Source organism: Syngnathus leptorhynchus, chromosome 11 (genome assembly GCF_054491065.1).
Source record: "Syngnathus leptorhynchus isolate UIUO chromosome 11, UIUO_Slep, whole genome shotgun sequence".
Taxonomy (NCBI): Eukaryota; Metazoa; Chordata; class Actinopteri; order Syngnathiformes; family Syngnathidae; genus Syngnathus; species Syngnathus leptorhynchus.
Window position 1 is genome coordinate 12,157,510 of NC_141205.1, and position 27,994 is coordinate 12,185,503.

Below are 27,994 nucleotides of genomic sequence, written 5' to 3' on the forward strand. Positions count from 1 at the left end.
AAGACAAAGACATGTCCCACCATTAGGGTGGTGGTGGTGTGTTTTTTTTTTTGTCCAGTTTATTTTTTATTGACCAATAGTGGGTAAAATGTTGTCAAGTTGCCCCTAAAGTCAGCGTTTTATAGTTTTGGAAACATGTGGCCGTTAATGTTAGCAAACACTGACTTGATGGCTAGCATAGCATCGTTAGCAAGTGGCTTCCATATTCCTATGTCACTGTGACTTCAAGTTGTTGGCTATTAGCAGCAGCCAGCCAGCAAAATTCATCTAGCTTGCTCACGCATAATGAAGCGGGCTCATTACTTTCAGGCACAAAAAAAAAAATGATCCAGAAATATTTTGCGTGGTTAAAAAAAAAAGCATCAAATATTCAAGACATGCAGTGGAATTAATTCATTTGAAGAGAAAAGCTTTGAAAATGGCAAGAACTGCCAACAAGAGGAATGGTTTTGGACAATGTATATTTGTTATTGCTCAAAGTTGTGTTAGCATCATCAATTGTGTTAACAGAAATCAACATGCAAGTGAAATACATGCTATTGCTTGTTTTTCAGGGCATGAGCACCACGTGTCCGGCACAAGGTCTCTAGTGGCAACTGCTGAGATTTTGCCAGGCTGACACTTGTGTGAAGCTGTTTTCAAACGGCGCTGGCTTTGTCAGGAGATTTGATGTCTGAACGGGGGCGCAGTGAACGCGCCAGCTTCTTGATGCAGGCGAGTCGTCTCCCTTTCAAGTCTTTTTTGTCAGCGTCGGCAGGTTAATATGCCACCCAAAAATCCCATCGTGCATCTTTGACAGGAGCTTCCGTGACTCCCACGCGGCCCTCGTCATTTCAGTTTGCATAATTATTCCGGGGACGGCAATTTAATCAGAAAAACGTCAGTCATGCGGTTAATAATACACTGCTCCAAAAAATTAAAGGAACAATATTTTTTAGGAAAACATCAAGTGAAGGTAGAATTAAAAATACAACACAGTATTGAGTAAGTATGATCACAAAATAAATGCTCATTTCCGTTTGCCCCTCTATGGCACTGGGCATCGAGCATTAGCATTAAGCTAAGGTGAAATTAGATGCTTTGACTAAATATACAATATCAAATTGTCTGAGTTTGTTTGACAGAAAACTCAAACTGGGGGTGACAAACAAAAATCTTGAAGCAAGCACACTTGCTCTCTTTTTCTTCTGTCTCTTTTTTACCCATCCTTCCTTCATTTGTGTTTTTTGTCATCATTCATGATGAAAATGTGTCTGACTCGTTGCTAAGGCTCACCTTCCGCCCCTAATGACTGGTGTGTGCTCCCAATGTGTCACAAATCTGCCTTGATGGGATAAAACATTTATCAAAGACACACGCTCACATCAGATGAAAAGAAATGTTATTCCCGCCCTCAAAAAAAAAGAAACTTTGCGCAATGGAAATGTACACGAGCAGGCAAAGTGCTTACAAAGCGAGCAGATGATATCTTGCCAAAACAGTGGCGGAGGGGCAAACGGGAGCCGTCATGCTTCAAATAAGTTTTTCTTGTCTTCACTTTTTACTTTTAGTCAGACAGTAAGGCAGTTTGGGCCTATTTTGCCCAATTTTCCCTTTTCCAGCTGTCGGCTGGTAAAAGTCCTGCCCCTTACGTGTCAGCGGTTAATTGGCGCTGAAGGAAGTCAAGTTCGCAAACGGCCGCCTCATTAAGGTGAGTGACGCGCCAATGACCTGAGGACCGCTCCCACTTGAAAACCACCTAAGAGCTCAATCAGCCCGCCATGGGAACTCCCAGTGTGAGACGGCAAAATGGAAGACGAGTTTGTTTGCGCTGCGTGACTCGTGGTCAGATCCAATTACGACCAAAAAGCTGCTAACCGGCGGGTACGTGCATTCTTCACGCATCACACACACACAACGTTTTCGAATGAGACGCTGTAGTTGCGTCAGTGAGCAAATTGGGGATTGGTTATTTCAAGCAGCATCAAAGCCATTCATCTATGGCGTTTGCTGTATGTGTTTGCATCCAGCTAGCAAATCGAATTTCCAGGTGTCCAACCGCGAGTATGCCAGACAGTAGGATAACACAACAAAACAAAACACACTACAGTTTGTGAATGAAAAGACCGTGTGAAACTTGCAGCTTTTTTCTGCCATCCCTCACTTCCTCTCCTTGCACATCACACGCAATCCATTATTGTTTGCGTCCTGAAATGATCATGCTGCCGCCGCCTGAATGCTTATTGAAGGCCACATCATCTTGCCAGCCACAAGGGAACGAGATGTTACGATCAAATCCTTACATGGCATCACACACACACACGCACACACACACACGTACACACACATGTACACACATGTACACACACACACACACACACTCTAAGAGCGCACGTCAAAGTGCCTCACCTGCCCACCAGGGAGCAAACTCAGCAAAAGCTGCCAGACTCTGGCCTACACTTGAAAAGCAGAACGGAACCACAACAAATGTAGAACTTGTACAATGATTCAACTGCATTGAAACAATGAATTTCATTTTTCAAAATTATTTTTACAAAACGCACATGAACATTGAAAGGCGACAGCACGGATTGGAACTCGAAACCTCAGCAGACATGGTCACCACGACTACGCTGCGCTGCGCTGCCTTTCGTTTGAACAGGATCACTGCATGGTAGCGTTTACTTTGACAAGGCACGCACGCATGCGCATGTCACGCGCACGCACGCACGCACGCACGCAATCTCAGCACGTACCACGGGAGGCAAACGTGCAGACAACAAACTCGCATCCAGAAAAGTCTGCGCGCACACGCATGCATCGTAGCCTAGTGGTTCCCTACCGTCCTCGTGCAGCCGCTGCAGGCAGAAGATGAGGTTCCTCCGCCACGACGGCATGACGATTAGGATGATGATGATGATGAAGATGAGGTCCTGGCTAACCAAATGACCCGCCCCCGTCCCTCATCCTCTCTCTCGTGTCGGAATGACGACAAGGATGGAGAAGCGATGATGGTCGCCGGCGAGACCCACTGGACAACTGCGGCACCCCAGATCCCCCCCCCCCCCCCCCCCCCTCGCGTCCTCACTCTCTTTCAACTCTGTCTCTTTTTTATTCTCAGACAGTGTCGAGGAACAATGTAGAAGTCAGTTGAGGAGCTACATTAACAGTCTGGTTCATAAATATTGGGACAGGGTCTTCAGCAAGTGCTCAATTGGATTCGGCCGAGGTGATCGATCCGACCAATGTAAAACATTCCGCTTTGACAGGTTTTGCGATTGGCCATCTGCGCAATTGATTCAGAAGCATTTGGCAGATTATGAGCACATCAATGAGAGTGCCCAAAACACTTCAGCATTCATCCTGCTGCTTTTAAAAGTTTTGGTCAAAAATTCAGATTTAATCATGTCATCAATTATATTGTTTGCAAGTTTGTACAAGAGTTGGCATTTTCTGTCAATGTTTAAAACACAAACTTGATTTGAAAAATAAAAATCATATTTATGTTTTTATTCATCTTGCATCCACATTTTTGGTCCCATGACTTGTTGCAAAGTCAGCAGCAGACTTACGTGTGTGTATGTGTCAAACGTCCAGCGGTAGCAATAAATAAGACAGAAGAAAGATAAGCAGCTTTTTCCTCTTTTGTGCAAAATTGAACACGATGAAGCAGGTCTCGGGAGGCCACGATGAAGGTGAGTCCTTCCTTCCTTCCTTCCCGCCTTTTTACAAGACTTGATTTTTCATGTTGTCGCCACGTTTTTGGCACGCCTTGTCACAGGGCTACGTTTGCAGCGTTAGAAGGCGTCCTCAGCAGAAGAGACTGGGGCAGGCAACCTGGAGCCACGTTGGGACATTGGCCTTCAAAAGGCAGAGCCGTCACACACAATGTTCTGTCCTCGTCCCGGGAAGAGCGCCATTTGCCAGTAGCGAGGATCAGCATACACTGGACACGGCAGAGGAAGATGCATGACATGAGCAACCAAACGACTATGGCATAGGGCTGCTGACATGGCTTCAAATGAAAATTCAAAAGCTTAATGGTATTTTTTTGGAATGTGGGAGCGCCTCCAAAAATATGTTTAAATGAATGGATAAAAATTCAGTGACACGGCACTCTTCTTAATTCTGACGCTGGCCGTTACCCATGTCTCCGGGGTTGAGCCACAAGTTGAACGAGCCGCAGTGCTTTTGGCATCGCTGAATGGGAACAACTCGCAGTGTGGGAAGCCCCTTGCCCACCACCAGCCAGCCCAGGACCCCCACGCCCTGACACACGCACACAGTGAATAGGCTACAAAAACAAGCTTTTAATTAGTTGGTTATAAAATTGAAATTTGGGACTGGCCTGGTTGTGGATATCCGTGTTGTGTGTGACCAGGCAGCGTTGTACGACAGTACCGGCGCTGTCCAAGAGGGGACACAGTTCGGCCTTGGGAAAAAGCCATCGTAACACTTTCTCTCTAGTCGGGGAGCGGAACCTCCTACCCAACGCAACCAAAAAGAAAAGAACAAAAATCAATTCATACAAAAATCTTATCATAAAAATACATTTGATGGCTGCTAAAAGAAGCCAACAGATGGCGCTGTGACCACCTCAATGCAAGGTCATTTTAGCCAATTAAAAGCCATGAAAAAGTTATTCATGGAAAAAACAAATACCATAGGCATTCATAACAATTATTACAAGAGATTTTTTTCAACTAAAACAAATCCACTGCCTATTTGTCTTCCAAATCTCATTCACTTCATAGAAACAACTTTTGTGAAGCATCTCGAACCTAATTTTAGTCAGTCCACCACAAGATGAATTATTAGGCAAGTGCCTCCCTCATACAAACAGTCAGCTGCTCAAATGCCGTGTGCGTACCATAGAAGGGTGAAATTGGCAGGCCCTTGCGGAAGGCCGGCGATGAGGTTGTGTTTGCCGCTGTCGTCATCGTCCTCCAGCAGGACAGACATGGAAGTGGAATGTGCAAGGTAGAGCTCCTCCAATTGTCGCCGCTCAATGCTAAGAGACTCACCGCCCTGCGGGATATAAATGATACAAAAGCCCATGGGTCCAGAATAAGGCCATTTTTGGGAGAGTTTACCTTAAACTGGACCAGCTGGGGGCCCCGACGCAGTGTGACTGTACCGCGAAGGCTCTCTGGCACCTCCAGTACAGAGGAGATATCGGCGCAACCTGAGCAGTTGATCAAGCTCTGTCTGGGTGACCCCGAACTCCACCACTCGTGGAAGCCTACATGTGGACAAAAAGTATTGGGACACTGCTCTTGAGGAAACACTGGCCAAATGAATTAGAAGGTCGCTTAGCTGTGGCGTGTGTATGCGTGTGTTTATTTGTTGACTTACCTTGCAGGTTGTACTTTTTCGCAATGGGCAGCGCCAGTAATCGCACGTGACTAAGCGGCGACGACCAGTTGTGGGATCCCGGGCGGGCGGTGGCCAGATGCGGCTCGCCGTGTGGGTATGTGAACGCCAGCGCCACCAGTAGCAGAAGGCCCAGCGCAACAACCAACTACACAAAACACACATGACACACTTTCTTTACCGAGCACAATTGGAGGTTCCAAAGTGGGAATTTGAGCATTTCAGTGTGTAAATGTGGTGGGACTTTTCGGGAATTGAGCAAGATATGATACATTTAAAAGCCTACCTTGACAGTGGCCCTGAGGAGGGGGAACTGCGGGGGGTCACGTCGGGGTTCGTTGGTCTCCAGCATGCGCTTAATGAAGCGCTCGATCTCCCGCTCAGACATGCCGTAACGATAGCCGGACTGGCGCAAGATGTCGATGCTCTCCGACAGCTTGTCGTAGATGCAGGGCTCACTCATTGTTGTTCCCATGGTGACAGCGGTCGCCTCCTATGGGGGGCAAACACAGATGAGACAGACGTTGCTGCAGGTTTTTCACGATTTAAATGAGTCATCCTTAGACAGAGAGCTTGTAGGCACATTTTAGAACAGTCAGATAACTTTGGATTTACACGACTGTTTGATTTCTCTGTGGTGTACTATTATACTGTAGTTCTAAAGCACATCTTAACATGACATGAAATATGACAATCCATAGTCAAAAAGGAAAGTTGTCATTACTGTGCCGAATTTCTATCGGCACAGTTAGTTACGTACAACATGCCATCCTGTACTATTCTCCTTCCTCCGTGTTTGCACTTTGGAACTAGCAGCCGAGACTAGCTTGTGTTTACTTGCCAGGTTGTTAGCAGTGTCAATTGCGTCGACACAAAACGGATCAGCTCACCCTAAAGACAGACAACAAATTCCACCTTAAGGAGGAGAGCGTCCTCTTCAGTGTTGTACTAATAGAAGTGTAATCGATGTTTTTTCCGCAAAATTCCGCGCATGGCTACTTCCTTTTAAAACCCGCAGAAGGCTCGCCCTTCTTCTCCAGATTGTGCTTCGACGCTATGGGCGAGCTGTCGCCACCAACCGGCCACCTCTCAATATGCATCGGAAAATCCATAGGACCTGTAAGATGCAGTTGCATCGTATCGTATCGCATCGCATTGTTTTCAAATTAAATCGTACTGTATCGCACCGTATCCCAGGAGATGAGAGAATCGTATCGCATCGCATCATTGGCAATTCAATGAATCGTGAATGCAGTGTATCGAGATGTGTATGGTATCGCTTTGATGGTGAAGATTCCCATCCCTAGTTTGGTACGTTTGTTAGCAAAGGTTTCATGTCTTTCTGGCAGGGACAAATCATCCGACGCTGTGTTCAACTAATCAAAAGACATCACTTTACGACCAGGCTCGCCACGTGAAAGAAACTTAATTATGTCAAGTGGTGAGGGTATTTTCACTTTGAATTTGTTTATCACTCGTGAAAATTCTTTCTAACACATTGTACTGCTTTGTGCCATCCATTCCTGTTTTAATGAATCCGAAAAAGACAAGGTAGGTTTCTTGTAAGACAAGCCAATGAGAGCACAAGTGGCGAGTGTATTTCCGCAAGGTCGACCAATGAGAGCGCAGTCAACAAAAGGAAACCTCCGCCTCTCGTGCATGACGTTCGTTGTGTAAAAAATGTCATAAGTAAACCTTGCTGTGAACTCGCAGTCCGGCACGGCACGCTCGTTTAGTAAGCGACGCTTACCAAACATTTCCTCAGTCGACGCCAAATAATATTTGGGTCTACGTTTCACTGGTGTGTGTGGTGTCTCCCAGCAGGTAAAGGTCTCCGGTCGACCAGATGCTCTCCTCGGGTAGGATCGCGTCCTCTCGCCTCTGCTGGCCGCTTCCGAGGCTCTGTCCCCGGCTGAGCTGCGAGCCGAGAGCCGCCGCCAGCACTCAACAGCAAGGTGAGGACTCGGACGCATCCACGCTGTTAGCTTAGCAGGATGCTAACGCCAAAGTGACGCAGTTTGGGACAAATGTTAACTTCAATTGTTTTGGCAACTGACACAGTGGAGTTTTTGATAGCAACTGCTTTTGTTTGGCGAATGTTGGAAGAGACGCCTTAAAAGAGTTTATTGACAACCCTTCACACATATGCACTCCAATATTATTCAGAACAACAACTTTGTTAGTCATTTCAGAGACTCTTTATTAGATCAAACCAGTAAACAGTATGCACAAGTGGATATAAAATACAGTCATGTTGATCTCATCCAATCACTAACTGATGAAAACATCTCAAAATAGAACATGCACGTCTACCTTTATAATTGGTCAGATTCTGAACGTAAAACAAAGCGAAAGTAGGCAGTCATCTTGCTGGAATGGCTTTTTACTCTGCATAGTCACATTAAATTAAGATTGCCTCTGAACAGGATCCTAACCATGTATATAAATATATATAAATCATTGTCATCCACAAGGAACATGTGCGCTAAGATCATGTCATAGAAACAAACAATCTCGATGATACACTTAAGTCACTCCAAATGTTTGTTTTGGTTCCCCAAGCATTCCAAAATGATGACGGTGTATAGAAAAGGCTGAGCGGGAATGACACAGCATTAGGGACCAGCCACAAACAAGCCAGTTTCCGACCTTGCGTTAGTCTGTGGGCACAATGCTGCTACTAGAAAACAGACTTAACGAATATTGTGGTGTTGTTAGCATATATTTATTTGTTTGTCTGTTCGTTCGTCTGTCCGTCTATCTGTCTATCTCTCTCTCTCTCTCTCTCTCTCTCTCTCTCTCTCTCTCTCTCTCTCTCTCTCTCTCTCTCTCTCTCTCTCTCTCTCTCTCTCCCTACCCACACCCATCCATCCATCCATCCATCCATCCATCCATCCATCCATCTATCATCATAGAACTGATCAAGAAGCGAGACCTGGTCCAAGATGAGCTGCGGCCTCTGTACATGGACTTCCAGGCTACCACACCCATGGTACTTTTTTCAGTAAAATAATAACAAAGAAAAAGTTGTGACAGTAAAATTGTGTCTATTTCCTCGACCGGTAGGATCCTCGTGTTCTGGACACCATGTTACCCTACCAGGTGAATTACTACGGCAACCCTCATTCCAGGACGCACGCCTACGGCTGGGAGAGCGAGACCGCCATGGAGACGGCAAGGAAGGTACCAAAAAAATATTCGAAATAATAAAATAAAATAAATCATGTTTTCCCGATTAAAGCTTTTTGTCTCCCCCGCTCTATCTCGGAGCAGCAGGTGGCTGATCTGATTGGTGCAGATCCCCGAGAGATCATCTTCACCAGCGGAGCCACCGAGTCCAACAACATTGCTGTCAAGGTTCCGCTCAAACTTGCTTGCAAATTATTTTTTGTAAACAATATAATAAGTATGGAGGCCAGAGTTCATTCATTCATTTTCTGAACCGCTTAGTCCCCACGAGGGGACTTAAATATTGATGCTTTGGACAATTTTAAATTGGACATGGTCTTAAAGATGAATTGATGACCAATTCATTTGATAGTCATCAATTCATTGACTCTATTCAGCTGAATCTATGGAAATGAGAACAGTAAGCAAATGTAGCAGCCTCCACCTCCAATCTGGTCAAACATCACCAACAAAATGTCCACGGCAGCCTAAAGATCAAGTCAAAGTGATTTGACCTTTCACCTTTTGTGTTCCGTGTTGGCGGCTGTGCGTAGGGCGTGGCCCGCTTCTATCGGGGCAAAAAGCGTCACGTGATTACCACGCAGACGGAACACAAGTGCGTGTTGGACTCGTGTCGTGTTCTGGAGGCAGAGGGATTCCGCGTCACCTACTTGCCCGTGCAAAACAACGGATTGGTCGACCTCGAGGTACGAGCTACTTTTTTAACAGCCGCTGAGGGAAAGAAAAAAAGAAAGGTGATACTCATCTGAAATGTCAAACCAAATGCGACACAGACACAGGTAAACTCTGGTTCTGGCCTCAGAAACAAATAAATTGCAAAACACTTGATGCTTGTTGGAGAAGTGACTTCAAATATGGCTTTGAAAATGCTGTTGACCCCATAGCCCAGTTTTGTTCAGTAATTTATTTATCGTATTAGCTTGTATATTTATATTTTCTTGACGTTTGTCAAACCTGCCATGGACGAGAGCGTTTGTTTTCATTTTTGTTTCAGCTGCTGGACGCGTCGATGACTCCTGATACGTCTCTGGTGTCCATCATGACAGTCAACAACGAGATCGGGGTCATGCAGCCCATTAAGGAGATCGGTAACTGTAGCGACCACACCTCTGTGTTACCCCGGTTGATTCACCTTGGCTGAATGTCGGAAGTTTTGCTCTGATTGACCGATCAGAAAATGGAGACAAGTCCCATTTTGAATCGACATAGGCCGCCAAGACAACACAATGATGCTGAAATATGATTGGACAACAAGTCCAACATGCACAGACATACATGTAGTGGAAGCTTTACAGCCAAATCAAAAGAAGTTGGTCTTCTCTTGTGTGTGTGAACTTTGCCTTTTGTCGTCAGGGCGTCTTTGCCGCTCCAAGGGCGTGTTCTTCCACACGGACGCCGCACAGGCTGCCGGCAAAGTTCCCCTCGACGTCTCGGACGACAACATCAACCTCATGTCCATCAGCGCCCACAAAATCTACGGACCCAAGGGTAAGCGCTTAAGATTCACAGTGCCTCATTGATATTCTCCACAGCTGTGGTTCTCAAACTTTTTACACCAACTTAATTAGAAAAGGAAAAATTTTTTTTTTAAAATGGAGCATATTGTGCTTTTTGGACACAATTTCTCCTGCTGTTGACACGGCACAGATGAGGCTGAAGTGCAGTGCAGTGTAGTGTAGTGTGGTCTTTTGATTGTCCCAGTAGCTGACTTGGGGCTGTTCCATAATTCTTGATAACTTCGAGGATGAACCGCAAAAGATGAGATCTTGTTTTAGCAGATCCATCCCGTTGACAATGCGCTTCCTTTAACAGAGCTTTGGCGCACTTCCTCGACACGTGACTTTTTTTAAAGTGATATGCGCACCGACACGGGGCTTCGCTCTATGAGCTCGACACATGCGCCGACGCATTGGTGTTGCCGGACCCATCACTAAGTTTAGCAAATTGTATTCATAAAGTTATGAGATGCTCTCGTGTGTAAGGTGTGGGTGCGCTGTACGTGCAACGGCGGCCGCGGGTGCGCCTGGAGCCCCTGCAGAGCGGCGGCGGCCAGGAGAGGGGTCTGCGCTCAGGGACTGTGCCCACCCCGCTGGCTGTCGGCTTGGGGGCCGCCTGCAGCATCGCGCAGCAGGAGATGGAGGTCAGTTCGCTCTTGTGCCGGCATGGACACACTCTTGTGCCGTGTGTACCTTTTTGTGTCTTGACGTGCGTGCATTATATATAGTATGACCACCAAAGAGTGTCCATGCTGGCAGAGCGTCTGCTCCAAAAGATCACATCTCAGCTCCCTGACGTGATTTTGAACGGACATCCACAACATCGCTACCCAGGTAGAGTGAAACGTCGCCACCTTAGCCTCACACACACTGACGTGTCACATCACCACACCGTGTTAGGGTGTATCAACTTGTCATTTGCCTACGTGGAGGGAGAAAGTCTACTGATGGCTCTCAAGGACATCGCGCTGTCTTCTGGCAGGTGAGCCCCACCACCTGCGTCACCGTAAATTCATTCACTGCCCGATGCATTGTTACCTATCATTAAAGACCCATTTTTTGTTTTCTGGCACCCAAACTGCCAAAACAAAGCTTGTTCAAAAATAATCGAATCAAGCAAAACAGTGACATTGACCGACAAAGGGCTGACTCTGCGCTAATTGCTCAATATTGATTTGGAATCACAAAGTTACCTCTAAGCATGACCTGGCGTTTGCACATTTAAGTTTCACGCCACAAACATTTGTCACTCAACACGTGCAGCGCGTGTACGTCGGCCTCTCTGGAGCCGTCATACGTCCTCCGGGCCATCGGAGCCGAGGAAGATCTCGCCCACTCCTCCATCAGGTAAACCGGTGGCATCGAGCTCCTCATCCGAAAAATACCTGCTTGACAAACGTGCGTGCGTGCGTGTTGAATAGGTTTGGGATCGGTCGCTTCACCACAGAGGAGGAGGTGGACTACACGGCAGAGAAATGCATCCAACAGGTTCAAAGACTACGAGAGATGAGGTGGGTTAGGGTTAGGTTTTTTTTTTTTTTAAATCCCAAGTAAATCTAGAAGGGTTTCTTCAATCTAACAACAAAACAATAATCATGATGTGGCTTTCACTCATTTTGAAATTCCCAGAGATTCGTGACATCTGAACATTATTTTAGTTGAAACATTTTCGATTGTCTTTCAATGCAATGGATTTAATCAGTTTTTATGCCAAGAGAAAAAGCGACATGTTCGATATATATTCCGAATCTCATTTTATCACTGACCTGTCATACAAAACCATGTTATCACCACTGCTGGTTAAACATAAACGAACTGTAAGTATAAATTTAGAAGACTTTCCAGTTAAACAAGTCGATGGTGACTCATCCTGTGTATATTTCTTGTATGGAGTGTTTCAGTTTCCCCCTAAAAGCGAAAGAAAAAGCAAAACCAGTAGTGTACGCCTTGTGCCAATTTTTTTTTTTTTCTCCCCCTAGTCCTCTGTGGGAGATGGTGCAGGAAGGCATTGACCTGAAGAGCATCAAGTGGACGCAGCACTAACCTGCATGTTCAGTTCCCGGTTGACACCCAATCCCGGGGATTGCGTATATTGTTTTTCCTCTATCCATTGCCGCACTCACAACACGCACAAATGTCCTTTGGCTGCCCTCTGCAACAAAGTTGGAGTGAGTTCAATTCTTTATTATGAATACCAAAATACGTTTTTATTATTAGCTGGAGGGAGCCACCAGTGTTAACAACAACAACAACAGTAAACATGTATCTTTTTGTAGAAATGAACTTTTCGTTCAGTGGTGTCCATGTCTTCTCATCACTTAGCCTGGTACACTATTCACCAAGCATCATGTCAGTTTATCTGCCTTTTTGCTAGCACAGCTCACAGATTATACAATACGCTTCAAGAAAGAAATATGTTTCATAGTTCAAAGCTATACAATACGATTCAATAAAGGAAACGTCTCATGCTTCAAAACTGTTTCTTTGCTGCTGAATTTTCTATTCCCAAAGGTGGTAATATTTACGCCCTTTTGATCGAAGACGATTCAAGGAAGTGAATGGTGAGCAGTGTTCTTCGCCATCACACGTTATTGCTATCCCACCCACTTTTTTTACTCTTAACTACTTGCACATAATTCATCTGATTCACCTCAGTCCACTTTTCACTTATTCCAAATATTCCCGCCAAGCGTGCGTATATACTTTTCATTCCGACTATTTACAGTTTTTGAGAAATTGAACCATTCATTCTTAATGGCACATCTCATTTATCTGATTCACCTCCTTTCAGTTTACACATATTCCAGGTATTCATGTCATTAAGGGCTTCCATTTTTTCCCTTGCACAAATTCAGTTTTTGCAAAATTCACTAATTTTGAGCCAAAATTTCACCTTTTGATATTTCTCTTCTTCTAAATAATTCATCCCACTCACCTCATTCCAATGTTCACATATTCCACATATTCATGCCATCTCTTTCATTCTAAAAATGTACGTTTTTCGCAGTTTTCAAATTTCCAGCCATTCAACAACTGCTCTAACTTTTCAAAATGTATGTCTCTTTCAACAAGTTTCAACTTTAGGGTTTACTAACGTGTCGTTTTGGTTTTGTTATCATCATCAGTTTAAAGTCCGCTTTCCAGGCGCCGCTGGGTTGGACTGGATTCTCGATATGACTTTCTTCCAAAGTTTGAAAGTTTCTTTTACGTGGGATTGCTGCACAAATTGAAGTTCTACAAGTATTTATTTCAGACAATGTACAACTTTTCTCTTTCGGAAGGACGTGAAAGCATCGGAACTAGACTTATGAAAAGAAAAAACCTGTCGGAGGATTTATCGTGTCACCACAGGCGGAAGTGGTGTCTCAGCCAGTTGCCACGTCGGGATTGCAATAAAATTCGCTTACCTGTTTCGCTCTCTCTTTTAAACAATTAAATAAACAATTTCTGGAGCCCCTCTCACTAGTCTGTAATCATGGTGAGTATGTTAATATGTATTTGAAACTTAGATAAATCATCGTATTTCATATGATTGTGTTTTCGTCAATCTACCCGCAAGTTAGCATTAGCATGGCGCCTTTGTGAATTTTGGATAAATTCATCCAAACGTCAAACTCGTCATTTCTGCAATAATGCAGGAAACTTTTGTGTGTTTTTTGTTTATTTCAGGTTTCGGTCATTAACACCGTGGACACCTCACACGAGGACATGATCGTGAGTACTGTCATTTGTTCTGTGTGTGATCGTGAGTGATTACTTGGCATTTTATTGACTCAAAGTTTAAACAATGGCTGGACCATATGCACCATTAAATCAAATATTGACTTTAGTTCTCCTGATCTTGGACAAGCTTTGAAGCTTTTTTTTTTTAATTGATTGCAGCATGACGCTCAGATGGACTACTACGGCACCCGCCTGGCAACCTGCTCCTCAGACCGTACCCTCAAGATCTTTGACGTCCGCAACGGCGGCCAGATCCTTGTCGCTGACCTGCGAGGGTGAGCGGCTTTTACAGTGTCCCGCACTATATAGCGTGGTTCATAATTCACAACATCACAAAACATCACATTTTTAAACGATTGCTAGGAGGCCAAGTCTGAATATAGAGTTAGGCGCCTTTGGTGCCATGCAGTTATTGAAGGAGCTTGCATTTTGTGTGGCTCCCTCAGGCACGAGGGTCCGGTGTGGCAGGTGGCGTGGGCTCACCCAATGTTCGGCAACATCCTGGCCTCCTGCTCCTACGACCGCAAAGTCATTGTGTGGAAGGAGGAGAACAGCACCTGGGACAAGATGTACGAATACACGGGACACGAGTCGTCAGGTGCGTGCCGGAATGTTGCGAGACGTCACCTCAGATGCCCCGTAAATTCTTGGTGTAAACCGTCCCCACTTTACACGGTGCAGCAACACCGAAAATGCGGCCTTGGGAAAGCACTCTCCGCTTATGGAATCCCCTTTCTAGCGACTGTCAAAGAAACTTATTTTTTCCCATGACGTGCTGTCCATCCTGAACAACAAAATGAGGGCAGGAAAATGACATGTTACTCTTGTTTGTGTTTTTTGTTGTTTTTGTCATGCAGTGAACTCTGTGTGTCAAAGAAACTTGGTTTTTCCACGACGTGCTGTTCATCCTGAACAACAAAACGACATGTTCCTCTTGTTTGTGTTTTGTTGTTGTTTTTGTCACGCAGTGAACTCTGTGTGTTGGGGTCCCCACGAATTTGGTCTGATTCTGGTGTGCGGCAGCTCTGACGGCGCCATCTCCCTCCTCACCTTCACGGGAGAGCAGCAGTGGGACATCAAGAAGATCAACAACGCACATACGGTCAGCATACAAATGGCTCATCCGCTCTGTCAGCTAAATCCACCTGATTTGCAAATTTGTGTGGTTTGTGTGTGTCAGATCGGCTGCAACGCGGTCAGCTGGGCCCCGGCTGTGGCGCCAGGCAGCCTGATCGAGCAACCGTCAGGACAGAAGCCCAATTACCTCAAACGCTTTGTGTCCGGAGGCTGCGACAACCTTGTCAAACTCTGGAAGTAAGGCGCGCTCCCGCCGGCCCGTGCTGGCTGGCGCTCAGCTGGCCAAATGTCCGCCCGCCTGACAGAAGCCTCTGACTGGCCGTGGCGCAGGGAGGAGGACGGCCAGTGGAAGGAGGACCAGAAGCTGGAGGCGCACAGCGATTGGGTGCGAGACGTGGGCTGGGCGCCTTCCATCGGACTCCCCACCAGCACCATCGCCAGCTGCTCGCAGGTTAGGCCGCCGCTCGGCCGCCGCCGCCGCCGCCTCGCACGTTTTTGTGACCTTTGGACGCCGTTGCAGGACGGCCGCGTGTACATCTGGACGTGCGACGACCCCGCCGGCAACACCTGGACGGCTAAACTGCTGCACAAGTTCAACGACGTGGTCTGGCACGTCAGCTGGTCCATCACGGGCAACATCCTGGCCGTGTCTGGAGGAGACAACAAAGTACGCAAAGTCGTCATCTTCTCACCGCACGTTTTGTTTGTGCGTATGTGTGTGTGCGCATGTGCTAATTAACGTATGTGTAATTGTGTGCGTGCGCACAGGTGACGTTGTGGAAAGAGTCGATGGACGGTCAGTGGGCGTGTATCAGCGACGTCAGCAAAGGCCAGGGACCCGTGTCGGCCATCGCAGACACCCAGCAGTCGGAGCAGTGACGCGCATGCATTCATTTGTTAGCGTGTACAGATGAGGGACGTTTTCTTTTTGAAATCAAAGTGTTGGCCAAATGAGGAAGGACTCTTCTTCTTCGTCCTGCTCATGAACATTCAGCTTCCCTCAAAATGGTCATCGTGCGATTGTCCCACCAATCAGGAACGGCGAGCACACCCGTTCCCTACTAGTATGTCATTTGTTAATTAAACGAAGGAAAAGTGCTTTGTGTCATTTTGCTGGCATGTTGCTGCTGCCCCCTTATCTTCCTCTTCACCCCCCTGCTTCTCATCCTCCATCTTCCTTTTGTCCTCATTTCCCCTTGATGCGCCTTCGTCCTCTTCATCATCGTCTTCTTTCACAGATGAAACACGTTGGCTTAAGCAATGAAGTAAAAAGCATGAGCGCAAATGGCGTTGAACCAAACTTGAGCTTTTCCATCAGGCATGGCGCGACAGCCTCCTGAAATATAAAGATGCGCTTGCTTATCTTAGCAAATACTCGTTCTTTTTTGCAGGTCATTCATCTCAATAAAAACAATACCTATTTGATACAGTGCCAAAGCTAACACTACGCCAGCCGACCCCCGATAGCTGACGAGTTCATGAAATTCTTTGCTGGAAAGATTGAATCCATTAGGGATGAGATCAAGATGAGCATTCCGATCGATCGCTCAGTCGGGACCGCCGATTCCCGGCGCTGACCATCATGCAATAACCCTCTCAAATTTGAAAAGTCTGTCCCTCGAAAGGCTTACACAATTAGTTAGTGCGGCTAAACAAACATGTTTACTCGGCTCATCTTTCTCCTCTTCCCCCACGACTCCCTTTCGTCTTGCTGCTCGTCTCTCTTTCTCTTCCTCATCTTTGTGCTCCTTTTTCGTCCTCTCATTTTGCTCCTCCTGCTGCCCCTCCCTCCCTCCCCCAGCAGCATGGACCTTTTAAAGCGGGCCAACACCTGAGCGTGTGCATATGCCGCCGCCCATCCTCCTTTTCCTCACCATGAGCCTAAGCCGCAGCAAAAGGATCAGCTCGAGCGGCTCGGTGCGCCGCTCCAACGGCTTTGGGTCCCCCCCGGCCGGCTTGAGCGGCATCGGCAATGGCGCCCACCTGCAAGGCGCCGCGCTTTCCTCGCTGTCGGTCAACAAGAGTCTGCTTGCCCCCCTCAACCTGGAGATTGACCCCAGCCACTCCATGAGCCGAGCCCACGAGAAGGAGCAAATCAAAAGCCTCAACAACCGCTTTGCCTCCTTCATCGACAAGGTGACTGACGCCAGCAAGATTTCATTTTCTTATTGTGTCATTCCTAGTTTTGACTCATTGTAGCAGTATGAGCTTCTATATGGAGAGCCGTACCTTCAGTTTTAAGTTAAGCACCGATTGAACAAAGTTAATGAAAATAGTCGCATTAGTAAAGTCACACTTTTAAAGATGGACCCCAAGCAACTGTCGCTCAACCTGAAAAAGACAGAAACCAAGGTTTGCCGTCACGATAAACAAGAGGGAAGAAGCGCATGGATTGCCTGACTCTAGCTCCTCGCCACCTGGCTCCATCTGGGTCGGGATGGGTGGAGAGAAGCTGGAGTAAAATTGTCAAAGGAGTGAGACTCAAAAACATACTTGTTGAAAACTAGCAGAGGTTGAAGCCACTAAACAACCGATACAGGCCAAAATGAATCAAATCTAGCAGCTTAGTAAACCTCCCTAAAAAGGCCTGATTTGAACTCATTAGTTGCCAAACCTTTGCGGGAAAAAAAAGAAAGTGCAAGTTGCTAATGAAAGACTTGGGTAGCTTTTGTGTTGATGCGTGACACGGATACCCTGGGTGGTGTTTTCTCACGGCATTGACACAATGCCACCATTGTTGCCTCCGAGCGCCACAGATACATTTCAGAGAAATAGACCTTCCATTTTCATCCCACAGTCCAGATAACAATCATACCCAGAAAAGAAATGTTTATTAATGCTGTTCTCACACAGCGTTAGTTAGCGTCTAATCGGTTAGCTCACAATAAAAACGCCATCAAAGTGACAATGAAATGATCAATTCATTGCGTTTGTTCAAGAGACACGATAGCTTCCTTAACTAAGTCTCACATTCGATTATCAATGAAAGTAGCTATTCAATTTGACTAGAATAATGTTTACGTAACCTGAGAACATTTACGTACAAACTACAAAAAGTGGTTCACTACTTTGTAATCTTAGAGCCTCACATGCTAGCTCCAAATTAATTGGAGCTGCCAAACTGGTTGCATAAATATCCTTATGTCCTTAGGAAGAGACGTCAAATAAAAGTACAGTCCATTAGAATACATCGGGAAGCCTTTGAAAACAATCTGTCGTTTAGTGTAGTAAGCGACAGTAACAACATTTCAACGGGTTATCCAAACCGTCGTCGGCACGACATTGAAGCTTCCCGTCCCACTTCACTAGTTGGTAACCTGATAAAAGCACTCCGGGCTCGTTTTGCTATTGACAGAGTTGCCTTTGTGTCCTAGGAAGTTTGTGTGTGTGTGTGTGTAATAGTAGCCAGAACACTGGAACCAGGCCCACTTGAAGCTGAAATTCCAGCCACTATTTGAGCTGACTTCTTGTGATCACCAAAGCAAATCATCAGGAAATGTGATGTTGATTTGCGCTGTTGCAGGTGTGCTTCCTGGAGCAGCAAAACAAGATGCTGGAGACCAAGCTGGAGCTACTTCAGGGCCAGGGGGCGGCCCACTCCAATGTGGAGCCGCTGTTTGAGGTCTACATGACGGGCCTGAGGCGCCAGATGGACCTGGTCAACAACGACAAGGGCAAACTGGACGGAGAGCTGAGGAACATGCAGGGCCTGGTGGAGGACTACAAGCACAAGTCAGCAGAGCTTTGATAACTTGACGCACGCATGACTTAATAGTTTCCTCTCTGTGGTTGTTTTCCGATACGTCACTCGCTGGGGGGGAATTTGAATGTGAAGAAAAGTGCATCGCTGATTGCCTTTTATTCTTAGTGCTTCATGTTCATCTGCTCTTTGTGCAGATACGAGGACGAGATTAACAAGAGGAACAACATGGAGAATGACTTTGTCCTCCTGAAGAAGGTCTTTCAAACACATCCACACGGCTGTTTGTGGAAGGCCAGCGCATTGTACAAACATGAACCCGAGCTGGACAGTATCATCCGAGTTGACCTTGGAAAAATGACAAAATCTCTTTTGACACTGGATAGTTGAGCCGTGCGCCAGAGAATTGTAAGAAATCCCAAAACATGTTTGGTGTGCACAGGATGTGGACTCAGCCTACATGGTGAAGGCCGACTTGGAAGACAAAGTGGGCGCTTTGAGCGATGAAATCAATTTCCTGCGCACCATCTACGAGGAGGTACCACACCAAATTCAAAGTTGTGTACCAAATGCGCAAGCAGGGCTCACTGAGCACTTTTGAGCTTCCTGCAAATGGAGATTTGGCCGCAATGACGTCTTTGATGTTCACTGAAGTCTTGGCGGCGGGGGTCTTTGACGCTCACTTTGTCGTCGCACGCGAGTTGATGTTTGAATGTCGTCGGCAGGAACTACGCGAGCTGCAGGCCAGCATCAGAGACACGTCGGTGGTGGTGCAGATGGACAACAGCCGCAGCCTGAACATGGAGAAGATCGTGGCCGAGGTCAAAGCTCAGTACGCGGAGATCGCCACTCGCAGCCGAGAAGAGGCCGAGGCCTGGTACAAGAGCAAAGTACGTCTTTGCGTAGCACAACGGGGTCAGGTCGAAATCTGCCGACGTGTGTTGCGATGCGCCATTTTGGAGCCCGCTTCTCGGCACCCTTTGGACACTAAGGCATTCCAGGTGTCTGTGCGCTTGTGATCAGTTCGACCAGATGTCGGTGCAGGCCTGCCGCTTCGGAGACGAGCTCCGCGTGGTCAAGGGGGAAGTGGGCGAGGTCAACCGCCTCATCGGCCGCCTGCAGAGCGAGATAGAGGTTGTCAAAGCGCAGGTACGGCTGAATTATTATTATTTCCCAGCCATCCGTATCTGCGGTAGCGAGCGTGGCATGCTTTTCAGCGCGCCAGCCTGGAGAGCCAGCTGGCTGAGGCCGAGGAGCGTGGGGAGATGGCGCTGAATGAGGCAAAAGGTCGCACCCGGGACCTAGAGGACGCCCTGCAGAGGGCCAAGCAGGATATGGCCCGCCAGCTCAGAGAGTACCAGGTACCGTTAAGGTCACAGCAAACCCGGGAAACAGTCCCCTGCATTAGATTGCGCATGTTTACAGTGGAACACATCCACTTGCCAGTCAGGAAACTTGTTTTTTGACATCGAAAAATCCTTGACCGCCAGCCGTCGTTGAGCTCGGACTGATGCATTCGATCTCGTGTTGTGTGCTGAAGCTACTCAAAGTTGAATCCTAGCGTGGTTTTTGCATCATTTGCGGCAGGACCTGATGAACCTGAAGCTGGCTCTGGACATTGAGATCGCCACCTACAGGAAACTGCTGGAAGGGGAGGAGGACAGGTGAGGGAGAAGGACGGCAAATGGGCTTTTGCCTTCCTGATGTTTGCTGCCTTTGCAGATTGGGCCAGCAGTCAGTGCTCAGCATCCAGGCCGTCAGCAACTATAGTAAGTCTGCTTCTGTTCTGTAATCAAAGCATTGGCAGCGGGTGTTGAGCAAGTGGTCTTTGTCAAATGCGCCGTTTGGCGGGCAGGCAGCAGAAGTTCCAACGGGCACTACCAGAGGGCCAGCGGCTCTTCGCCTCCCAAGCTGCTCATCAAGACCACAGAGACCCGAGACCACAGCAGATACAATACACGCTAGACGGCCATCTGCCGTTCTTTCTTTCTTTCATCGCTCGCCTAACAATTAGTAGTGATTACAAATATAACAGTTTGGGGTGTAACTTCAATATTGCCCTTGTATGCAAATGATTGTTCGGCTAAAATGGAATTATTAGTTAGATGTCTTGAAGGCTTGCAGAGAATCTTATTTTCATGATCTTCTAGTATGTATGTAGTTATACATCAATTCAGTGTCTGTTGCTATGTAATAAAACAGCACAGTGCATTTTTAAACCATTGTGCTTGGTGCACAGGGGCTTCATTAAGACACATGGACGCTCTTCAAATTGGTGAAAAGCTTGGGCGAGATCTTCAATACTTCCCAACAGCGACACAATAGCGATCCTATATATATATATATATATATAAAAACACTGCTCATTGTTAGTGAAGACCTCTTACAAAACAAATACAAAAGTAACAAAAGTACAGGAAGGATACATAAGGCTGACGGCTCGTCAAAGATAAGGCCTCCTGATTATTCCGACATTTTTAAAAAGTTTCAAAACATAATTAACCACAGAACGACAAGCTCCCACGTGCCTTCAAAAAGTGAGTAGTTCTACTTTATTTTTTCTCCATACAGCATAAAGATTATTTTTGCATATCTTCCAGTGTCAAAAAGTGAACAGCCACAACTAAGCATCATTGCAAGTGCGAGCGAGCGCTGTCAAACTCATTATTGTGTTTCTGTCAGCGCGACTGAATATGAAATGGTGTGAAAAGTGCCTGTAAAAGTTGGGTTGGTGCTTGTCAAGGTCACACGTCTCCCGGCAACAGCGGGGACGACTCTGAGACGTTGGCTTTGTCGGGGATGCTCCAGGCCGGCCGCTCGTACAAATGGTCGCACTCCATCAACACCTCGGCTCGGAGTTTGATTTTCTTCGAGGAGGAAGAATTCACACAAACGTGAGCAAAAGGGCGCTGGCAAAAGAGTGGCCGGCCGCGAGTACCTGGAAGTCTCGTATGAAGGTCAGGAAGAAGCTGATGAATGACAACGCCAGCGACCATTCGCACACCGTGCTGATGATGTGAGCTGTGTAACCCTGGACACATCAGGAGACAAACATTTGTTGTCTTCTTCTGCACCGTCTCATATCAAGTGAATGGAAGCTAAACTAGCCTCAATTTTAATTCAACAGGAAATGGCCAAATGAGTTTGTACAAAAGAATGCAACCGCTTGGTTAACCGCTTGGTTAACCACTTGGTTAACCGCTTGGTTCCTTTGTTGTTGTTTTGATTGTAAGTTGGAAGTCAGACGAAGCCTCAGGGGAACGCCACCCACCCACCCACCGTCTCTCCGGGCGTCCAGTGCAGCTTGCGGGCGACATCCACTCCGGGCAGGCTGCTGTACATGACGACGGACGACACAAACACTGAGAGGTGGAGCTTAAGAAAGGCCACGACAGCAAATAGACCCAGCTAATCCATCCCACCGCTCCCGGCCGCCAACGGCCAAAAATGACAATCGATACCAAACGTACTCATTCGTCAAGAATGTCCGTCCGTCCATCCATCCATCCATCCATCCATCCATCCATCCATCCATCCATCCATCCATCCATCCATCCATCCATCCATCCATCCATCCATCCATCCATCCATCCATCCAACCATCCATCCATCCATCCATCCATCCATCCATCCATCAAGGTATCCGCACATCCATCCTTGTTCCACCTATCAGCAACAATCTGTCATCCATCAAACCATTTATCAGCCATGCTCTGTGTTTCTTTTCATCCATCCATCCATCCATCCATCCATCCAAGTATGGAAGGATACTGGCCACGATGCTAGCGGAGGTCCAGAGCGCCAGGGCGAGGCGGACGTGGAAGAGGCTCGGAGCGTGCAAGCGAGGCTGCATGCGCTGCGACAGTAGCGTCTGCGCCAGGATGTACAGAGCGCCCACGCCCAACGTTAGCACGGCACCCAGCAGGTGAGCCCAGAACAGCGTTGTCTTCTGCAACCGGGTCAACGGGAAATGGCAAAAGACCATGGCAGCATCAATTCAACTCGTACCTCACTTGATTGAGGTTTTGCTGGATTCCATTTGGAAAGCGATTCAAGAGAGCGCGGCAAAGCTTTAGCGAAGACGTCCCCTCACCTGGAAGTTGGCCACCACGCACAAGCCCAAGGAGCTGAAGAGTCCCAGCAGCAGCCCGCAGCGGTTCAGTCTGTAGACGCAGCTGTTGTCGGCGGCGGCGGCGCTCGTCAGCGTCTCCACTTGCTTGTAGCGCACGTACACGGTGGCCACACCTGAACCCGGTAGAAAAAATAGAGTCATACAAGACATTTCAAAAACAAGCACGCCTTGCTGTGTTGCACACTTGTTTATGGCTCACCTAAAAGGGCCGACACATCCAGCATGATGCCAAACACGCACCTCTCAGGTGCCATTGCGCCCGTGTCGCTGAAAACAACAAGAAAAACATTTGGAAAGAGAAAGACAAGAAACGATTGTTAGTCTCGCCAATCCAAAAGACAGAACAAAGTTTCCTGAAAAACTGACCTGATAAAACATTGAGAATTGCATGCTACGGCACTAGAGGCAGGCTAACAAAACGAGATCATTCTAAAGTTCGGATTCAAACACAAGCAGTATATTTTCCTTATTCTCTGCAAAGAACCACGACTGGGCAGTTGCACCAACAAATCTAAATCTGACATGTCTGTACGATACTGCCCCCTGGAGGCCAAGTTACATCACGTGTTATTGAAGTCTCTTTGAATTAGCTCCAACAACACACAGGGCATTTTTTTCATTTTCATTTTATTTCATTTCATTTGCACCTGATGTAGGGCACCAGCGGGTCCACGTGTCTCAGGAGCACCGCCATGACGTAGGCAAAGATGAACGCCGCCACCGTCCACACCACCAGGAGGGCCGGCAGGAAGCTGAGGCCCTGCTGGAACCACCACATGACTTCTGATTCCGCTCGCGATTGTGTGCTGGAACAAAATCAATGATTTAATTTTCGCCAATCATCCGTAAACCGATTTCATTGATGCCACTCACCAATTAGAGAATACATCTTCACTCGGATTATGTTGTATTAATCAGTCTTCAAATTTGTAAAGCTCCAAAGCAAAACAGTCTAAAGGTGTACAATTTTCAACAGAAAAATTGTCATATCTTGTAACTTTAAACCTTAAATGAAAAATATAATACCATATGCTAAAAGTATTCTTTATAAACACAATGTGAAGTAGCCCTCTTTGTTTGAAACCTGATGGACTGATACTTTTGTTTATTGATAATGAAATCATGAATGAAAAAGTTCACTTTGCTTTATGCTTGAATATTGTAATATTGTTTCATCTTTGCAAGACCCATCCATAAGCTTTCCTGAGTTTGGCCTTCAGTGCAAAACGTTTGGAAATTCGGTCACAAGGCTCAGAGATAGTTTAAAATGAACAACATTGTTAAATAGGATCAAGCACTGCACAAACAGAAAGGATCATAATAAATGAAGGCACTATTAAAACGATTCAAACAGGGTTTGGTTCTCACTTCTCAATATGCTGCAGTAGACAACCAAAACAATGACTTTTTTGACAGTGGTAATGAAAAAATGGATACAGGTTAGAGTAGGCAGGAAGCGTGGGCCTAATAAAGTATGTGACGTCACTGCTTGAGAGCCGAGTAATTACTGGGTAGCGGTTTCGAAACGAGATCATGAGACTTCCCTGTCAAATATGAGAAGCTACCATATTGTAAAATTCTTAAACTTGCAAACAAATCGGGAGGGAAAGCAAACGAATCAAATCATTCCGCGACAGCACATCATTGAATGAATGACTTCAGCTTTCCGTCTTTTGCAAGTCTTTGCCCGAGCGATGCGATGCGATGCGATGCTTTATCAGACAGGCAGGACTTGTTATTTGCCAGTCTTTAAGTTTGAGCAAACAACCCAATCATAAATTCAACTCACGTTACTCAAGCGAGAAAAGCTTTTCACAGCAATCGGCGTAGCTCATTTCAAACTCAGATTTGGACGTAGTTGATTGAACGCCGTTAGTCGATTGATTTTTTTGTCAGGTTGTTTCAAAGCAAACCACGCCAACGCCGACGCCAAAGCCAACGCCGGGGAGGGAGGGAGGGAGGGAGCTACCTTTCACTCCACCATGTTATGAACTACTGCCCATGCGCGCTGCCAAATCAGCCATACCGCGCATGCGCCAACCGAGCACCCATATATCTACATACGGTGTGCATTCAAGAACAAAATAAAAATTGGTTTTCAAATGATCATATTCAAAGACAGTCATTCAATTGGTTTTGGTTGGATGGAACAATATCAGGTGAAAATTTGTTTCTGCCCATTCACCACAATGAAATACACAAATCAAGAGCATTCATCCTTTCAGAAAATCCGAGCCAAAAGCCGTGTTGAACGTTTTTGGGGTGGTTTCCATAAAAAGCACACTTTGGATTCAACTGCCTTTTAAATGTACTCATGTTGGCAGTTATGTCATATTTCAAAAGACACATCTTCTGCTTTTTGGGATGGATGCAAGTTGGATAAGAGAAACTTATGGAGCTTCATAGCTGCCGCAAATTTCTGGCTTGGAGTCACAGGTTCAGCCTTTTGTGCATTTGGCATGTTCTCCCGCTTCCTCCCCAAACATGCATGATGTGGCTTCCTAAGTCTGAATTGGAGCCATTTTGGGAGGACAACCTGTGATCTTTTGCAGCTCACCCTGATGAGTAAGAGCAAATAGACAGCTCGATCAACTCAAATCCATCGGCAAGGTATTGAATGCAAAGAATGAGATGTTTATTGCATTTCTATTTTCAAGCTACTTTATTGATATATCAAAAAGACACATCCAAGTGACAAAGTTCACTGGCAGCCATCCGCTGGCACTTTGAAATGTTGTAGAAAACGTCCACAGACAGCAGTCCGTCGAGTTAAACTTACACTTAGGCTTGTACTGACTTGAGCAGGCACTTCTTTCTTTTCCCTTTTTTCCCATCTAATGCAGAAAAAAAGCATTTCAACAGCAAAAACATCTGTTGGAAATAGTTCAGGTTCATATTGATTGTTTGAAACACACAACACAAACGTATACAAAGGAGTACTATAAGGCCCACAAAAGAAAATACAAATTACACCACAAGAAATGTCGCGACGGAATGAGGAGTAAGGTCTACTTCTACTTGGTCTTTCTTACCTTCTGGGAAGGCTATGAAATCAATGATCAATGCATTTTGCCTCAAAAATAGTATGATTTTTTTTTTTTAAACTTATTTGCAACAAAACGAATGCATGTTTTTTGTCTTGAAACATAGGCGTAAATTACAAATTGGAGAAAAATTCACCTCTCCAAAGCATGACTTGTTCCCTCCTGTCTTGTGTGGCACTTTCCCTCCTTGCAAGAACTTGGAACACAAGGTTCTTTCTTAGCATGAAATTGAGCACGAGTGTTGAATGCGACAAAACAAAAATTGCTAAATATTGTCAAGACCAGTCCGGATTGCACTCGCTCAAGATTGATGGGCACAGGTCGCCCGGGTGTGGCAACCACTTGGACTCAAGTTGATGATGCTCATTGTTGCGCACGTGTGTGTGTGTGTGTGTGTGTGTGTGAGGGGGCATTGGAGGCTTCAATAGGTCGAGACGGCATACGCAGCCTCTAGCAAAGTTCTCATGGGTTGACCTCACTCCGCCTTGTCCTTTCTCTTGGTGGCGAAGGGCACCTTGTTGGCCACGGTGGCGCCCACTGAGGACACGCCACCCGCCACGGCCGACACACCACCCTTCACCAGGCCCACGCCGGCGGCTGGCACGGCGCCGACAGCCGACCTGGTGATCTCCAGGCTCTTGCCCCCCACCCAGGCCACACTGCCCACAGCCGCGCCCACCACGCCCTTGGTGACGCTGAAGAGGCCCCCCGTCACCCGCCACATTATGCCAGGCTGCCCCGTCGCGTGCTCCTTGCATGAGTCTGCTGGGACACATAAAGCCAATAAACCAATGGATGAGGGGGGGGGGGGAACAAAAAAAACGCCGACTTACCCTCAGCAGTCCCAGTGCAGGTGAGCTCCGTTTGATCGGAGGCCGGGGTCACGCTCCGCTGAGGCTCCATATTGACGTTATTCACATTCTGCAGAAAATATGGAGCACAAGATGACTTTTGGGCGTGCTTGAAATCATCATTTCACATGTTATGCAGCATTGCTTGGAACTTTTCAGCCCAAATTTGATGACACCACTGGTGGCTGCACAAGTCATCGCATTCTGGCTAACGTGGTTCAGGATGGAAAGCCACGACTCCAAAGACTAACCAACCACCAGGTTAACAACATCGATTGACTCAAAATGTATAACTGATCAATTCTTGGGTTCTTGAGTGAGTGAGTGAGTGAGTGAGTGAGTGAGTGAGTGAGTGAGCGAGCGAGAGCGCGACGGAGAGCGCAATGACTACAGGACACATGGTTAAAATTTAAAAGTTAGAAAGCTAAAGAAAAAAAAAAATCATCATGCGTGGATGATGAATAGTAACAAGCAAGCTCAAACTTACATAGTAGTAATAAGGGGAAAAAATGGAAGGCTTTGAAGGGGGGGAAGCATGCAGCGTAAACGTGCACTATATTTGTGTGTTATACTCCCCACATGAAAAAAATTCTAAACATTTTCACATAGTTGAAAGTTGGGAGGGAGTGGGGGCGAGAGGTAGTGAAGATCTTGGAAGAACTCAACCTGGACAAGGCACGAAAAGTGCAGAGGTAGCTGAGTATGACATCAATGTGAAGGTTTGCTTGTCTTGTCGTTACCTTGACCATTGTGCTGGCGCAGGAGCAACTTGACGCTGCTCGCCTCAGCTTGTCTGTCAGCCTGTGACGACGAGTGAGCAGCTCCAAGGTGGAGAAGGCTCACCGCCACCGGCCTTCTTTGCCCTGCTGCTCGTGCAGAAGTCTTGTCTCCCTCCTCGCAGGTTGTCTTTGCTTCGCGGGCAGCGCCACGCACGCACCTGCGATCCTCGTCGTTGTCGTCTTCTTCTTCTTCTTCTTTGCCTCTTGTTCGCGTCTTCTTCTGCACTTTTGCCGACGTGGCGCCGCGCACATCAGCGCGCACGCACACAAACACGGAGCGATGTACGCCACTTCTGGGCAGCGCTTTCAAAATAAAACGCATTCCTTATTTTCTTCATTAGAATCCTTATGTTTGAGGCTTGGTAAATTGTGCTTGGAAAAAATGGGTCGTTTCTCAGGTGCTGAAATTCAACCCACTAAAAATCAAGACAAAATACAGACACAAACATTCTGTCTCACAAGGTTCGTTTTTGATCATAAAACACAATGTCGCAGCCTATAACCAGTCATTGCTCTCAGATTACTGATGTCATGAGGAGACGTTTCCAAGTTACGTGTGTTGTACCCCGACAAGAAGCCATCAACCGACGAGCGAGCATATTTCAAATCATCACCAGAACGAGTCTGAAATCCTAACAGAGATTTGATTTA

General features: G+C 46.6%; 7 protein-coding genes across 10 annotated transcripts in view; 3 read left to right on the forward strand and 4 right to left on the reverse strand.

Annotated features, from left to right (window-relative positions):
• Nucleotides 1-2,876, reverse strand: part of grip2b (glutamate receptor interacting protein 2b) — a 19,266-nt gene extending 16,390 nt beyond the window's left edge. The window contains exon 1 of the mRNA XM_085923885.1: nucleotides 2,822-2,876. Within this exon, the coding sequence (XP_085780011.1) occupies nucleotides 2,822-2,876 (55 nt within the window). The remainder of the gene's footprint in view (nucleotides 1-2,821) is intronic.
• A 598-nt stretch (nucleotides 2,877-3,474) lies between these two features.
• Nucleotides 3,475-6,428, reverse strand: c11h6orf89 (chromosome 11 C6orf89 homolog). 3 transcript variants are annotated; one of them, XM_085924462.1, is made up of 8 exons: nucleotides 6,243-6,427; nucleotides 5,639-5,845; nucleotides 5,335-5,500; nucleotides 5,073-5,221; nucleotides 4,850-5,007; nucleotides 4,328-4,463; nucleotides 4,125-4,248; nucleotides 3,475-3,925 (listed from the first exon to the last, which is right to left on the reverse strand). In XM_085924462.1, the coding sequence occupies exons 2-8, from the start codon at nucleotides 5,825-5,827 to the stop codon at nucleotides 3,843-3,845; spliced, it is 1,005 nt and encodes a 334-aa protein (XP_085780588.1). In that variant the 5' UTR covers nucleotides 5,828-5,845; nucleotides 6,243-6,427; the 3' UTR covers nucleotides 3,475-3,842. The 3 variants fall into 3 exon arrangements, with proteins under 3 accessions (XP_085780588.1, XP_085780590.1, XP_085780591.1); XM_085924464.1 differs by having other exon boundaries at nucleotides 6,268-6,424; XM_085924465.1 differs by lacking the exon at nucleotides 4,125-4,248 and having other exon boundaries at nucleotides 6,243-6,428.
• A 501-nt stretch (nucleotides 6,429-6,929) lies between these two features.
• Nucleotides 6,930-12,516, forward strand: nfs1 (NFS1 cysteine desulfurase). 2 transcript variants are annotated; one of them, XM_085924460.1, is made up of 14 exons: nucleotides 6,930-7,087; nucleotides 7,174-7,307; nucleotides 8,268-8,344; nucleotides 8,419-8,535; nucleotides 8,626-8,709; nucleotides 9,075-9,227; nucleotides 9,536-9,629; nucleotides 9,895-10,029; nucleotides 10,524-10,681; nucleotides 10,766-10,871; nucleotides 10,938-11,019; nucleotides 11,301-11,384; nucleotides 11,459-11,548; nucleotides 12,017-12,516. In XM_085924460.1, exons 2-14 carry the CDS (start codon nucleotides 7,199-7,201, stop codon nucleotides 12,078-12,080), a joined length of 1,353 nt encoding a protein of 450 aa, XP_085780586.1. In that variant the 5' UTR covers nucleotides 6,930-7,087; nucleotides 7,174-7,198; the 3' UTR covers nucleotides 12,081-12,516. The 2 variants fall into 2 exon arrangements, with proteins under 2 accessions (XP_085780586.1, XP_085780587.1); XM_085924461.1 differs by having other exon boundaries at nucleotides 6,982-7,087; nucleotides 7,177-7,307.
• Nucleotides 12,517-13,350: 834 nt separating this feature from the next.
• sec13 (SEC13 homolog, nuclear pore and COPII coat complex component) lies at nucleotides 13,351-15,934 on the forward strand. The gene is made up of 9 exons (XM_085924040.1): nucleotides 13,351-13,515; nucleotides 13,707-13,751; nucleotides 13,920-14,035; nucleotides 14,207-14,358; nucleotides 14,729-14,862; nucleotides 14,941-15,074; nucleotides 15,168-15,288; nucleotides 15,358-15,504; nucleotides 15,606-15,934. The coding sequence occupies exons 1-9, from the start codon at nucleotides 13,513-13,515 to the stop codon at nucleotides 15,714-15,716; spliced, it is 963 nt and encodes a 320-aa protein (XP_085780166.1). The 5' UTR covers nucleotides 13,351-13,512; the 3' UTR covers nucleotides 15,717-15,934.
• A 765-nt stretch (nucleotides 15,935-16,699) lies between these two features.
• On the forward strand, nucleotides 16,700-20,736 carry LOC147049611 (keratin, type II cytoskeletal 8). The gene is made up of 10 exons (XM_085923464.1): nucleotides 16,700-16,973; nucleotides 18,361-18,569; nucleotides 18,735-18,795; nucleotides 18,980-19,075; nucleotides 19,263-19,427; nucleotides 19,561-19,686; nucleotides 19,755-19,898; nucleotides 20,125-20,201; nucleotides 20,260-20,306; nucleotides 20,393-20,736. Exons 1-10 carry the CDS (start codon nucleotides 16,713-16,715, stop codon nucleotides 20,500-20,502), a joined length of 1,296 nt encoding a protein of 431 aa, XP_085779590.1. The 5' UTR covers nucleotides 16,700-16,712; the 3' UTR covers nucleotides 20,503-20,736.
• Nucleotides 20,737-21,062: 326 nt separating this feature from the next.
• dram2b (DNA-damage regulated autophagy modulator 2b) lies at nucleotides 21,063-24,636 on the reverse strand. The gene is made up of 8 exons (XM_085924197.1): nucleotides 24,459-24,636; nucleotides 23,317-23,475; nucleotides 22,869-22,936; nucleotides 22,631-22,782; nucleotides 22,309-22,486; nucleotides 21,817-21,899; nucleotides 21,476-21,568; nucleotides 21,063-21,404 (listed from the first exon to the last, which is right to left on the reverse strand). The coding sequence occupies exons 2-8, from the start codon at nucleotides 23,445-23,447 to the stop codon at nucleotides 21,282-21,284; spliced, it is 828 nt and encodes a 275-aa protein (XP_085780323.1). The 5' UTR covers nucleotides 23,448-23,475; nucleotides 24,459-24,636; the 3' UTR covers nucleotides 21,063-21,281.
• A 646-nt stretch (nucleotides 24,637-25,282) lies between these two features.
• LOC147049613 (transmembrane protein 263) lies at nucleotides 25,283-27,974 on the reverse strand. The gene is made up of 3 exons (XM_085924252.1): nucleotides 27,305-27,974; nucleotides 26,547-26,634; nucleotides 25,283-26,475 (listed from the first exon to the last, which is right to left on the reverse strand). The coding sequence occupies exons 1-3, from the start codon at nucleotides 27,311-27,313 to the stop codon at nucleotides 26,189-26,191; spliced, it is 384 nt and encodes a 127-aa protein (XP_085780378.1). The 5' UTR covers nucleotides 27,314-27,974; the 3' UTR covers nucleotides 25,283-26,188.
• Nucleotides 27,975-27,994: the final 20 nt, after the last annotated feature.